A 15,069-nucleotide genomic window follows, 5' to 3' on the forward strand; every position below is an offset into this window, starting at 1 on the left:
GGACCTGGCAATACAGTCTTCACCACTGCTGGAGTCTGCCTCCACCATGATATTAAAGTATGTTCCCTTTCAGTGGAAATCTCAGTTTCACTGGTAAAATGGTAAGATGGCTATAAACCTGCAACACAGATTTCATTTTGCTTCATAGCACACTTGTATTTCATGCACCACTGCAATAACTGTTGCACCTCTTAAAACTAAGTCCCTCATGGTTGTTCTATTTAGTATAGCTTTATATAAGGCTCACAGCAGTGTTCAGGAAATATGGATTACTCCATAGGGAATTAGGTGGAATGAAGGAAAAATATTTTTTCTAAAAAATTTCTGCTCCTTAAATAACATTTCCAAGCTCCTTTTATAATTTAAATTGTGGTGCTGTGTCGAGAGATAAAGTAGTTAACATTTTTAAGCTATGACTTAACCTTTTTTTTGATTCTTCTTTACTTCGTAGTAGACCAAGTCATAAGAACTACATTTTAAACAGTTTTAAATAGAAATGGATTCAGTGTCATTGCTAAGTCCATAATAAAAATTATTTTAATGGTCCAAGGAGGTAAACAGACTATTGGATTTAGTCAAAAGAACACAAATGTTCCACAGTAAGCTACTCTATACGTATCGTGTGCATTTTTTTCAATTTGGCATCCCCTTATTATACTGTGTCCAGCACTTTGGATTAATAAATCCCACTTCACAGAAGTTAAAATAATATTGAAATCCTGTCAGCTGGGGCTGACCAGTGGTTATGTTTTCCACAGGGTAATGTATTTGCAAGGACATCAATCTCATTCCACTGTGTCGCTCTCTTCAGTGGACACTATTCCACAGTGATAACAACAAGGCACATTCTCATGCTCTCTGTGGGTCAGTGTCCTTGGCAGGTCTTGCAGCACATCTGTCTGAAGTACGCTCGACTGCAGAACTTGAACTTCAGCACCAGTGGGCAATATGCCACTTTGTTCACATCTTTGCACTCTAATAATTAAGAACATAAAGAGAAGAAAGATCAGAAATAAAAATTAAAGTACAAAGAAAATTTGACATTTAACATGCTACTCTATCCATCCTTCTTGTTTTCTTTATAACTACTGTCTTTAGTCCAGTCTAGTGCATACATTATATTTTTAAAAGTCACGAAAATGTTTGCAGGGCTTAAAGACATTTAGAATTGTGCCCTCTTTACCTTGGAAGAATTGTCATTTATTCAGATAAATGATCACTTTAGACAGCTAGGAAATGTAATTTTTTTACAATACTCTTACAGCTTCTTTCTCAGGACGTATTTTATCCATCCACAAGAGGTTATCCAAAATCAGACATGATTCACACTGTTTGGTATCACACCTCTGCATTTGTAAGAATCTCTGAAACAGAATGTGCCCTGCAGATAATAGGGATGGAGAAAATGACAAATGTTATGAATAAAGGCAGCTTTGTGTGTGCTTCGTGACCAAACTAAATGGTGGAAGCTTGGTTCCACACATCCACGATTTCTTTCATGCTAGAGGGAAGAGTCTGTAACAGACATGTAAAAGGTTTTTTTCTACTTGTGTTTTTCCTTAATGTTGGGCTTACAGCCTCAGCAGCACTTGTCATCCTGGCAGGTAACCCTCCCAGGAAAGAACAGAGCTCAGCCACACAGAGGAAGGTTTCCTTTTTTGGTATCCCACGCAGAATGCATCTGAAGTGACTGTGGCGGTACATCACAGTAGCACTGCTAGAATATGCTGCAGTTAATTTTTCCTACCTCTAGAAAGAAGGTGGGAATAGGGATGGAATAGTTTGGTCCTTGCTCAGTTTTTATCCTAATACAGCTGGAAATAGTGCTACATCTGAGAGTCCAGGATTATGCTCAAGTTCTACAATTCAAATGCTGCTGCTGGATATTTCCTCGTCACTCAAGTGAATATTGTCAGAGATTTTCAGTTATATGCATTCGCACAGTTCCTTCCACATATATTAAAACTGGGACTTTGTCAAGGAGCTGTGCTTCACACATAGGAAGTTAGGAGAGATGTATATGGAGAAAAAGTAAAGCCTGTAAGTTTAAATTAACAAAATTAGGTGATGGGAAGAACGCAATTGGATTAATTTAAAAAAACCCTATTTGTCTCAAAAGACTGCTATAAATTTTTACTCTCTAAGGTTGCACTTGATACTGGATTATTCCTATAATCTTTCCCACATTACAACAATTATAAAGAAAAAGTGAATCAAAAGGTAATGAACAAACTAGCAGTACTTTGATCATTATCAGATTTTGTAATGATTTGATAACTGGAAATGAAGGCTGGAGGAGGTACTGTTGTCCAAGTCATGACAGAACAACAGTCCTTGACTCTGAGACATCTGGAAACCAAATATGAAAGACACATACCAAACAGATCAAAAAAGGAAAAAAAGCAACTATGAAACAAACACAATTGTCATGTACAATCATGATCTCCTAGTACGTTACTTCTTCCTCTGGGACAGGTAGTTAAGGAGAGTGCATTGACATGTGGAAGCATACTGCAGTAGCAAGTTGACTGAAGATGAGAATTTTTAGTATTTGAGCCCAGAAAAGCATTAATGAGGCTGAACTGTATGGGCCTGTACTGAATAGTATTTCTGATAATGCCAATGCACATGCTTTTAGCTAAGCAAGTAAAGGTCAGGAAACTATTTAAACTTTCATTTCATTAACACAGACACAGTGCTGCAATTTTTTTACTCCACCTACTCAATGTTTTACATACTGCTTTTCTAATTTTTGAATTCTTAATTTGGAAACATAATTGACTGCCAGAAGAAAAGACATTGGGAGTAGCTGGTTGAAACAGTCATTATTTCTCTACCACACATGCTCACTGTGTTTGACTGAGTTTCAAAAACTCTGCACAAAAGAGGTCAAGTATCTTCCAGAAATATTTCAGGTCCTCATGTTTGTGAAGACTGCAAATATAGGAGATACAGATGGTGAACTACAATGCAGTGAAGAGTAAAAAGGTGCACTTGATCCTGACAAGATGCAAAAGCTCACTCAATCCCAAAAATAACCCTCATACACACTGTATTTAGTAAAATAAAAGTAAAGCCACTAACTGCATTTTTGCTAAAAGTAAGATTTGAAATTATTGTTTTCCATGTTTCTTTCAGCTATTCTTCCTCTTGAGTAAAACTGGACACTGTTCAGCCAACGCTGTTGGGACAGCAATGAGACAATATTCTGGAAGTTGCCCACAACTTCTGTTTTTAAAATCAGTTTTGAAATAGATATAGTGGCTGATGAAGTAGCCTATTCTTCATAGAACTGTGGTTGAATGGAAGAGGTTTAGCAGAGCCCTTTTTGCTCCTAGTAACTCTCCCTTCTTGAAGTTTGTGGCTAGATCAGATAATATTATGATATTAAGTATCATCTTACAGTAATCATAAAATGTCAATGTGCCTCCAGCTTAAGAAACTGAAAGACGTATCACACAAAGTGTAAAGAAAACTGAAATGACATAAAAATAGACAAAATAGTTTTTCAGGTAAACTTCTGGATGGGCTTTAGTAGTCTAGATTAAGCAGACATATATGCATTCAGAGCATAAAAATCTGAATACATTTCAAGTGGTTTGGTAGATGCTGCCTGTAGTTCACTTTTAGCAGCAAATGCAATGTTACCCTCATCAGTGGCAGCCCATCACAACCACATCTACAATATTCTAAATCACCAATGAAGACTTTTAAAAAAACAAAGAGCTAAAGCACATGTAAAATGTGATAAGACATATTATAACCTTTTTTTAACATTTTGATACTCCCAAAATTTTGACTCTTGTTTTATAAAAACAGCCTGTACTTTCCCCAAGAAAATTTTTCCAAACTTTACCAACATGATCATTATACTGCAGAGTGGCTCAAGCTTCCCTGAAAACCTCATGTTTTTCACTTTGGTTAGCAAAACTAAATTGTTCAGAAATTGTTGAATGGGTTCCATAGGCTGCAAGCTCCAAAGTTTGGCAAGCAAAGGGAACCAGGTTTGCTGAGGTTTCAAGCAGGCAGCAAACCCACTCAGCCAGTCTGACCCTGCTACAAACCAGTGACCTGTTGTTGGGAGTTGCTTTTGCCCCACAAGGGAGCCTAAAGCAAGAGACAGTGCACATGATTCTGCAAATCCTGGTTGTGCTTCTTATATTCATTATTTAAGAGCAGCTCTGAAACATGTATAAATTAGAATATACATATTCAGAAAAAGTTGGAAAATATTGAAAAAAAAATACCTTGAAGACAGAAATTTTGTCTAATTGGGGAGTAGGGCAAGTTTAGTCTTTCACTGATTGCAGCAAAATTCTTCTGAATGGATGCAGGTATTTTAAATTGTTAAATGAATGTTGACATAAATACTTTCAGTGTGAAACATAAACAAAAATGGGATGCTAAGCAGCAACATGTTGGAAACTGTATCCTTCAGAAGAGATTTGGCTGCATCTTTTTCCCTTGGACTCTTCCTAACTGTGCTAATGAGCCTGGATGGCTGCCAGTAAGGAGCTGGCCTGCTCCCGGCTCTCTCAGAGCACAGGCCAAAGAGCTGATGTTCATCTGGAATAGTGTGTAAGTGATTTTCAGTGTTTTCTATTTGTGGATCACAAAAATTTTCCAGTAAAGGTGTAGGTCCCTAAAAACCACTATTACCAACATGCTTACTGTTCATAGTTATTCTGCACAGTTCTACTGCGAAGAAGTTCATGGCCACCCACTGTACAGAGATCACATAGAAGACCCCTCATTAAATTCTCCTGTAAGAGATTAGCATATTTTCCTAATAATGCTGAAGAATTACTAATGTAATTACCATAAATACCAATATGACCTTGTCATCTTGCAATTAAGAGGAGACAGGGATTGAATCATACCCATTTTATATGTAATTTATTACCTTCCTTACCTTGGACAACAGTCAACATCTGTGTTGGGAAATAAAGTATTATGTATCCTTTGAGCTTAAAAGGGCAGCAAGTTTCCTAGACTTATCATTTAAAGATTACTTCAAAGCACTGAACAGAAATAAAGGGAATTAATATAGCCAAGGAAAATCATATCATGAAAATGTTTTCAAATGACAACATGGGATGATAAGCCTCTACTTAAAATTAAAACTTCCAAGTAGAAAATTACAGTGCTCATACATCGAATTGTCAAGTATATTTCTGGAATGATTTTAGTGTGCTGCCATTTCATCACAGACATCATTATTGGACAGACCTTTATGACAATTTTGCATCTATAGCATGGACATGGATGAATACAGTAAGCACTGAATGTCCACCAAACCCAGGCAGACTCTAGGACAAACATGACAAATTAAAAAAATCTACATCAGAGCACTTGTTTCACATAAAAAGTATATTAAACTCCAATGTATTTGGAGAACCTGTGTAAAAGATATTCAATTATATACTGGACAGAAAATAGTTATGTTAAAAGCAGTGTTAGTGACACTGTGGTAAAGTACTCAAAAGCTAGTGAATATAAGTATTTAGGGAACAGTATTTTAGAAGAACTATTACTGCCATGCAACCTTTCTTGATTTTGAACACTAATGTTTTGGGAATTTTCTACTCCTTTTCCCTTTCCACAGAAATTTAAACATATACACTAGATGGGCAACCATTCTAAATTTTTACTGCCTAGCACTCCTACTTCTTAGTGTGGCCAGCAGGACCAGGGAATTGATTTTTCCTCTCTACTTAGCACTAGTGAGGGTGCACTGCGAGTGCTGTGTCCAGTTCAGGGCCCCTCAATTTAGGAAGGATATCGAGGTACTGGACCATGTCCAAAGAAGGCCAGTAAGGCTGGTGAGGGGACTGGAGCACCAGTCCTTTGAGGAGTGGCTGAGGAAGCCTGGAGAAGAGGAGGCTCAGGGGAGCCCTTATCACCCTCTACAACCACCTGAAAGGAATTGGTAGCCAGATGGGGATTGGTTTCTTCTCCCAGGCAACCAGCAATAGGACAAGAGGGGACTGTGTTAAACTGCACCAAGGGAGGTTTAGGTTAGACATTAGGAAGAAGTTCTTTCCAGAGGAAGTGATTGGGTATTGGAATGGGCTGCCCAGGGATTCAGTAGAGTCACCATCCCTGGAGGTGTTTATGCAGAGACTGGATGTGACACTCAGTGCTGTGGTCTAATAGGCATAGGTTGATGTTGGGTCAAATGTTGGACTCAGTGATCTCAGAGGTCTTTTCCAACCTACTTGACTCTGTGATTTTGTGAACTCTACTTTAAAGACGGCAGTTTCTAATAGGTTCAGACCTGAAGTATTTCATAAACATGAATAAGATTATTTTAACAGTATCATCTAATATATACTCTATAAAAATATGTTATCATGAAGCTAGTTAGTAGTCTGATTAAATTCAACTGTATAATGTAAAAAATCCTATGATTATTTAAAACAGGCATCATAAATTAAAAAAAAATTAAAAGTTAACCAGAAGAAGTTGACAGGGAAGTCAAAGTATAAGAATAGGCTTGCTTTTCTAAGAACCATCTAACATTAAATCTATGGTCCCAGTCTTTCAACAAACACAGAATTTACTATTTTTTGCCACTGCAATGTTGTCCTTAACACTGATAAAGCAGGTAGAAGGTCAGCGGAAGAAAAGTATGTCATGTACCCACTGCTATTACAAACTAAACCAATAAACAGACTAGAAAATCAGTAACACAAGCAATAGTATTTTGTCCATGACTTAGGCTATATATTTTAAGGGTATTTCTTTAAACAAGGAACCTGTTATTTAGGTTTTTCATTGACTTTACCACTGAACTACAATGACTAGTCAGAAAATAATGGTAAAAAAATTCACAGCCTGAGAGATGATGCACATAGATTTTTAGTAATAATTAAATGCAGTAATTCTGATTATGTCATTTTACTCTTTTCAGAATAAATTATATTAAGATGGCAAACTTACCTTCTGTGTTGGAAATGGGAGTACTGTCACATTTACTTTCACACTGCTGCATTGATGGAGGTCTAAGGGTTTCTGGACACTCACTGGATGCTTGTCCAGTATATGAGAGACACTGTACTGTTCTCATCTGTTGTCCGAGACCACACTGTGCAGAACACTGAAAAACAAGAAAGAGAAAAAATACAACAGCTTGGATCCTATTTTTAAACATAAAACGAGATAACAGGAAAGCAATCAGAAACACTTCACATACACAAATTTTAAAGAAGACAAACACTGAAGGTGTTTGATTATACGGAAAATAATTTTCATAAAATAGTTAAGAATTTTTATTTTTGACAGTATATGCGAGCATAGACTTTGTCTTTCAAAGAAAAGACAAGAAAATACCAAGTTGAATCCCCAGAAAATTCAGATTTAAGGTATAAGAATATAATTTACGCTATTACTTATAATATTCTGAGTTTAAATTAATGTTTTTAAGAGAGACATAATCAGTTCATAATAAAGAAAAAAACAGAGAGAACAAGAATTCAAATCTGTTAGAGGACCATTTTTTACAGAAAAAGTAAACTATCTTACAAAGATATTTTGCTGTTTCAAAGTATTTTTCATTTCTATAACTAAACAGTTACAATTTTAGTACAATATCACTTTAATATAAATGTGGATCTGAAAAACTGCCATAAAAGAAAAGCTGACTAGATTGTAATACCACAAATGATTGTCCCCTGGTTAGTTAAGCTAATAGCAAATTACTCAGCAGAAACTGAATCACCCATTTATTATCCTAAAACCAGGCCCCTGATCACACTGATGCAAAAAAAATAAAGAAAGAGATAAACTCAGTATATCATAATTAGAAACACTGCACAATGGCAGCACTATTCAGCCCATCCTGTAACAGTTTAGCACCCTGTATGGTAATTCAATGTATCTTATGTTACATCATACTGATCTCAAAGTGAGTTTTTTTCAGAGACAGATACAGGTAAGTTACTAAAATAGAAATTGGCTTTGTAGCTCCATCATGTTTCTCAAGGAAGTTAAGTGCATTTGAAAAACACTAAAAAGTGCTACATTGTTGTATCCCAAAATATCCTTCCAAAAAACCCGCAGGAAGCATATTTAATTTTTTTTCATTTTAATTTTTAAAAAATTGCATACAAAACCTCACCCAGTACAAACTAGATTGTTCTCAGCAAATCCTTTATAGTTTGGCAGACTATAATAAAGAGTCACATTTCAACCTGACACAAACAGGGGAAAAGCTTCTGTTTGAGCCATGGGAACAAACTCTTATCTATTTCCAGCAACATCATTTTCTAGAAGGGGCTAATGTAGGAGACTGACAGCAATCCAGACTAGGATGAGCTGCCTCACCTGTCCCCAGTCTCCAGTGACCCAGCGAGGAGGAGGACATCGGCCCAGACTACAGCGGATGCGCACCGGTGGCTTGTTCTCATCTTGACACTGTGCGGCTGGAAAGGTCTTTAAAAGATCGCTGCTTTTGCACAGAACAATTCGGTGTTTGAATCCTGGGCCACACTTTGGTGTGCACTGAAAAAATATTGATAAAATTACATAATTACAATCTCAATAAAAAGCCAATAAAACTGACAGAAATGTTATTATGTGCAACAGGACAATATACTTATGATCTTACAATTAAAATATAATGACCATATTATAATTAAAAATATTTAGATACACAAACAAGCTGACTAATTATAGCTTTGATAAGTACATGCTTTTCTAAGTTTTAGTTTTCTATAAGTAGATTTCCTTTTCTATTTATATTTAGGCTATGGTGCTACTATTTACTTCTATATATATGACCCTTTATGTTAGGCTTCAGAAAAAGACTGCAGGAAAGTAGGAAGGCCTGCCACATGTAACACTACCATGAAACACACTTCAGGGTGCATTTCAGAAATTAAAAGTAAGACTCTTTGTTCTTAATATGACCTTATTACAGCCTTATCCACCTCACGCACAGTGAACACATTTTTCCTCTCTCTCTCTCTATATATATATACACATAATAAATGCTTTACCTGACTACAGAGAAACCACATTATTCAGGTACATAGAAATATTGTACCCTGTCCTACGACACATGCTTTCCTCTTCTTTCCTTTTAAATTTTAATTTTGTTTTCATGTAGTTCTTGTTTTTCCTCCTTTTACCACTCTTGCACTTTTCTAACAGCAAGTAGATAATAAATCAGTAATTTGAAAAGAGGCCTGATGACCTCTGTTTTCCCTCATTTTCTTTCATATTGGGGTCCCTGACTGACATTCTCTTTCCTTTTATGCTACTGATAATTAACTGTCATGTACAGTAGCACAACTGCGGAACGGAGAAGAGACAAAATTTAAACTCAAAACTTTCCCCAAATCCATCCCTCTTTAACCAGAAATACTGCAAACACAGTCTTAGAATTCCCTACTCTAATGTTAATCTTTATCCCTTTATCCCACAAGCATATTTGCAATAGTTGGATCAGAATCAGTTTCTGATAGCATAAATTTTACATACAGATTATGCTAAGCCTTTCAAGACTGGAACTACCTTTAATACGCCAATTGTTTTATTATTATCTGGGAAATAACACTACCTGGCATTGGAGCAATATTCAAGAGACTGTATACCAAAGGCCTTCTACACATCCAAAACAAGTCAGTACATAAACAGGGAAAAGAGAAACACTCCTAAGATTAATTTTCATCAAAAAATACTTGAGTGATGCACACTGCACTGTTGCATGCCTAATCCTTTGACTAACCTACAGAAACTTTAAAACAGTTTCACAGTATTATGTAAGGATATACCCTATGAATAAAGGCAGTTAAATGCCTCCCTGACATCCGATCCCATCAGATCTCGGAAGCTAAGCAGGGTCAGTCCCGGATTAGTACTTGGATGGGAGACCTCCTGGGAAATGCCGGGTGTTGTAGGTTCTAGTCCTGAGGACTTCACTGGCACTATCCAAGCTCACTCGGCCGTGGCAGATGAACCTCAGGACTTAAACAGTGGGGCCAGTTCTGCGCACGCTGAGCCTCACCTAAAATCCACTGCGCAGGCTGGCAGGGCACACCCACGTGGGGACAGCCCTTCCCAAATCTTCGTTCGCGAAGCTGAGCCACACACCCCCTATGAATATGTAAAGTTTATATCTATGTATCTACATACACCTCAAAACAAGATCTTTAAGAAAATCTCTCAGAGGGAGGCACCTGAACTAGTCCATATGGAATGGTCAGTTTTAACCCAAATCTTATCTCCACTGGACTTAGGATCTTAAACTGTAAGAGGACAGGTCCTGCATTTGGAGTTTATAATCCAGAACTGCAAAATGGACGTATCACCATTTTCCTCTAAAATGTAATTTAACCTTTTCTTTCCTATCCTATTTTATCTTCTTCTGTCAAGGTATGGCCTCCTTATCTACAGTACTTCAGTGTTCAGAATTCTGATACAGAGTAACTACGTTCAAATAAAGGGACTTAAGTCCTGGATCTTGCGTATACTGAGTACCTGACTCCTAGAGAACTCAATGAAGAAGGGAAGTAAGAGAAGAAAGATCTCTGGCAGAACTACAAACATAATAATAATAATGATAAATAGAGGTCAAAAAGAATGACAATAAATATGTGAGGTCTTCAGGGTCATGATCAAGACTCATCAGTTATGGTCCAAATTCAAGAATGTTGTGGGTATTTTCTCCCATACAAGTATTTAATGCAAAATGCATGACTTTTAACTAGGAAGAAGAAGAAAGTGTCCCTTAAGCTGAATGCTTAAATATCACATCATTCTGTCAAAAACAAACAGAACAGCAACAGGGTTGAAGGACTTTGTAAAAATGTCAAAACCTAGTGTGCCCACATGGTTTCATAATCTGTAGAATATGGTAGCAAACAAGCAAGACTTTGAGGACCAAAATTTGAGTTAGAATCAACCACTTTCTAGTATTGCTTGACGACTCATTCCTTTATCTAAGTTGCCATCTGAGGAAGCCTTCTTTCAGCTACTGGTTCCAGAAGAAAAGAACATCCCTATACTCCCTTTTGTGGAGTTACAGTAAATATTCTACTAAGTAAGATGGACTACATCTGGTCCCAGAAATTAAACTGAAATAAGGAAATAAGTAGTCTACAATAATACTGAATCACTAAAAATAAAAAGCAACTGTTGAATTTAATGAAAACAATTCATGTCTCCAAAGCAAATGCAAGACAAAATACCCAGAGAAACCAAACGAGGAAAAAGCCTTTTCCATTAGTAAATAGATCTAGAATTTCTGACTCACTCCACGAAACCATGAGCACAAATAATGCAAAATAAATGCCCTTGTCTGATGAGGCTCTTCTCAAGAAATCCTTAGAATATTTTTTGGTAATTATGTTTTCATTAGTAATACCTAGAAAAATAGAAGTAATTTACAGTGACTAGATTAATTCTGTCAAAGCTCAACTACTGCAAAGTATGAAAAACATCATGGCAAAACTGACGTTACACAAGAATGACTACATTCCAGTGGGCTGGCCACTGTTACCTTTCATTTCAATTTGATGAAAGCACTTTTACATTCTCCTAAGGACTTAATTTAATCTTCATGTTTACAAAATACTTTTGTTTCTCTGACCAAAAAGATACATTTTTTTTTAATTCTCACTGAAAACTTAAGAAATGTGTAATTATACTGATTGTCAACAAGTGTATCAGCAGATAAATGAGTTATATAATTGTTTTATTTCTATTTGTTCTGAGTATGAAAAGAAAACTTTGTAATTGCACTTCAGAGCAAATTAGAAAGGTTTGCCATTGGTTACAATGGAAGGAGTATTGAACTCTTCAATTTTTGTTTTGAGTTCACTCTTGTTTTCATTTTCATGTTTCTTTCAGAAAATCATATAAACAAGTACATAAAAATGTTTACATTTATATTACTACAGGGATTTTAATACTTTATATTTGTGAGAACCATGAACAGAAAAAAGAAGCTTTTTTCTGGTTATATTAAAAGGGTATCATCAGTCAAGACAGTTTGCCAAGCTATACAAACAAAATTCATACCAGAAAAAAGTTGGCACTTTTTCCCAATCCTGATTAAAAACTGTCAGAACCAGAAGTTTAGCACAGTTTCACTCTTTAGATTTGAATAATTTTGTTCAAAACTGTACACACTCCTGCTGTATAAAAGGGTATACAGCATAATGTATAATAAGGCCTGGGTATGAAGTCCTTAAAAGAGTTTTTCAAATATGAGGATGGCAAAAAACAGGAGAGTGAGAATATAAGTAAAAGCATCTGTCTGATAAATTAATCAAAACAAAACAAAAATTCAGAAGTTCACATAACATTTTAAAAGATTTTTGATATAAAAGCTCACTAAAACTGACACAAAAAGTGGAGTGAGATGGGAGCCTAGAACAGCAAGACTGAAAAAGTATATAGACACTTTTGCACTCTTATTTCCATGTGATGCAGTTCCATTCTAATGTATCTACCTTTCCTTTCAGCTGCAGTGGTTCACATTCTTCAAATTTAATATCTGAATTGGTATAAAGTATCCTATAAGCTTGACTTACACAATGACAGACATCACTGTATTTACCAAGATAGTTAATAAATAGAAAACCAGCTTTCATGTCTGTCTCTTGAGGCATTTTGCTAAGAAATGGGATGCTTTACATCAGCATAGTTCATTCAGGAAAAAAAAAAGCAGTTTATTCTGGCTTCTGATATTGCAAACTCATCACCTCTACTATTCAATAAACAATGGTTTATATGGTTTTTATTATTAATAAAAGCAGGGCATAAGCTTTTTTAAAAAACAACAGAACTGATAGCACAGAAGGGAAAACCCCACACTGCTTCAATACTAAACCCATGAGGATTTGAAATCTTTATTAATCCTTTACTTGGCAAGCAGTAACAGAAAATGTACTAATATTTGGTGGTCAGAGCTCCTGCCTCCACTGTTACCAATGAGCTAACACAGCAAAATTTCCTTACTTCTGACCAGTCCAGAGCGACCCACTGTGGGGGACAGGACTGGTTGTTACAGGGCTCTTTTTCAGTAGGTCGGTGTGTTAAACAGTTGGTATTGTCCAGCGTTTCCTCCTCAGAAGGTCCAATCTTTCTGATACAGAGAACTGTTCGTGAACGCATTCCTCCATCACAGGTCTTACTGCACTCTGACCAATCTCCTATAAACCATCTGGATAGAAAATGTCAGGAGACTCAGTTAACGTATTTCAGAAACAGAGCAGATAATTGCACAAACCTAGAGTGCAAATAGTTCAAATTGACAAACTTAAGTAATAATTAACAATACATGGTGAATAAAGTAGAAACTTATAGGTGTTTTTAGTGAATATTTTTATTTATGCCCCACTGCAACCACATCTTCCAATAGTAACACTACTCTGTATTTTTCTAGGGCAGCAATTTCCATCCTGGCCTATAGCAGTTAGAAAGGAGTGTTGAGCCTGATAAAACTCCACTATTTAGGTAGATTTGTACGTAGTTTGCCTCACATTATTTCTCTGAAAGTGGTTTTCAACTGGCAATGTTTATGGACCATTGCTGTAAGTTACATTACAAGTCAAAAGGGAAGCTGTTTGCCTCTCTAGTATCATTACAATAAAATAATTTGATCTCAAACTTGGGCTGAGAGTTAATTCTCACCTCATTATGTAACATTTCTAAACTTTATTACAAAAGACTATACTGAAATGCAAAATACCTTTATTTATTAGAGTAAGTAAAGCAAATACTAGCAAACATGAATTCATCACATAAAATAATGATGCCAAAAATATTTTGAAAATTTAAAGTACTATATGACAGGTGCAAGAGGGAACTTCTGAGTGTTTCTGTGTATGCAGTAGAAGTCAAGAGTTGTAAATAATATTATTTTTTGTCACTACAGAGATTAAAGCAACTATTAATCTGGCTGTAATGTGTTTTTTTCCTACTGACGAATGGTTAATGCAGCTCAATTAACTGGAAATATTTCTTCATATTGTCAAGCACATTTGGCTTTCAGTATTTCATCTGTTGATTAGATACTCGCCTGAGTCATCCTTGCAAAGGATGAAGGTGAAGTCTAGTATGCTATCACATGTTGACAACATGCCAAAAACGGCAGGCATGTCAGTCACTGTGGATGTTCCTTAGAGCTGTCTCATAAGATCTGCCACTTTCTCAAACTGCTGTCAAAAAAAAACGTGCTGCTATCGTCTCTTGTGTTGCATAACATGTAATATATTCTAATATGAAACTAGATCAAAGCAGAGATGGAAACAAATATACCATTGTAGTGGTTTTAGCAAGTCCTCAAATTGGCAGGCTCAGAGAATCTATGTGGATTGGGAGACAGCTATCACCTGACTGGGTAACCAAGGAAGTATTTCATACCAGATGATGCAAACTTAAGATATGGGGCAGCAGTGGGAGGTGTTAGTTCAGTTCCATTACGGCTGGAGTGCAGAGAAGACTGCTGCACTTGTTCTGCTCTGTTGGGCCCTGCTCCTGCTGCCGCTTCATCATATTTTGTTTGCATTCAGGGAAGTAGAAAATATTTTGTTGTTACTCTTTCTGTTTCTTTCTAGGAGTCTTTTAGAGTCCTTATGAATCTAGAGTAATGGGCTTTGTATTAACTGGGGAGTGGGAAGTTATTTCTTGTTATACATAACTTGTGCAAGTGTGTGTTATATTGTAGTTTTCTCCTAATTTTCTCTTTTCTATATAAATACATGTAGTTAGTTTCAGCATAAACCTGGTTTGAGGGGTTTTTTTCCTCTCCCTCTTCTTTTTCCCTTAGTTGGTTGGGGGGAGGAGGAACCCTTTCTCTCTGTCTTGAACACTTGGCATTTTGCCAGCTCAACCCAAGACAACCATATTCTGTCATTACTTTCCCAGCAAAAGAAAATTAATTTGTAATTCTCCATCAAACAAGTTTATGCTTTTAGCACAACAGGCAGAATTTGAAGCTCTTCAGAGCTTTCAAGAGGCTGAAGTGTTAATTTTTAGTTAGTAGTATTATTTGCTCAACTGCCTTTACTCTCATGTACTATTAATATTTATAATGTATGACACGACAGTACTATTCAT

The 15,069-nt window shown here is 36.2% G+C and overlaps 1 protein-coding gene across 2 annotated transcripts in view; it reads right to left on the reverse strand.

The window, feature by feature from the left end:
• Positions 1-859: 859 nt before the first annotated feature.
• The window catches only part of ADAMTS6 (ADAM metallopeptidase with thrombospondin type 1 motif 6), a 145,794-nt gene continuing 131,584 nt past the window's right edge, over positions 860-15,069 (reverse strand). For both annotated transcript variants that reach the window (XM_071580628.1, XM_071580627.1), the window contains exons 21-24: positions 12,967-13,171; positions 8,326-8,502; positions 6,943-7,099; positions 860-975 (exon numbers count right to left, since the gene is read on the reverse strand). In XM_071580628.1, coding sequence (XP_071436729.1) covers positions 866-975; positions 6,943-7,099; positions 8,326-8,502; positions 12,967-13,171 — 649 coding nt within the window. In that variant the 3' untranslated portion in view covers positions 860-865. The remainder of the gene's footprint in view (positions 976-6,942; positions 7,100-8,325; positions 8,503-12,966; positions 13,172-15,069) is intronic.

This window comes from Pithys albifrons, chromosome Z (genome assembly GCF_047495875.1).
Source record: "Pithys albifrons albifrons isolate INPA30051 chromosome Z, PitAlb_v1, whole genome shotgun sequence".
Taxonomy (NCBI): Eukaryota; Metazoa; Chordata; class Aves; order Passeriformes; family Thamnophilidae; genus Pithys; species Pithys albifrons.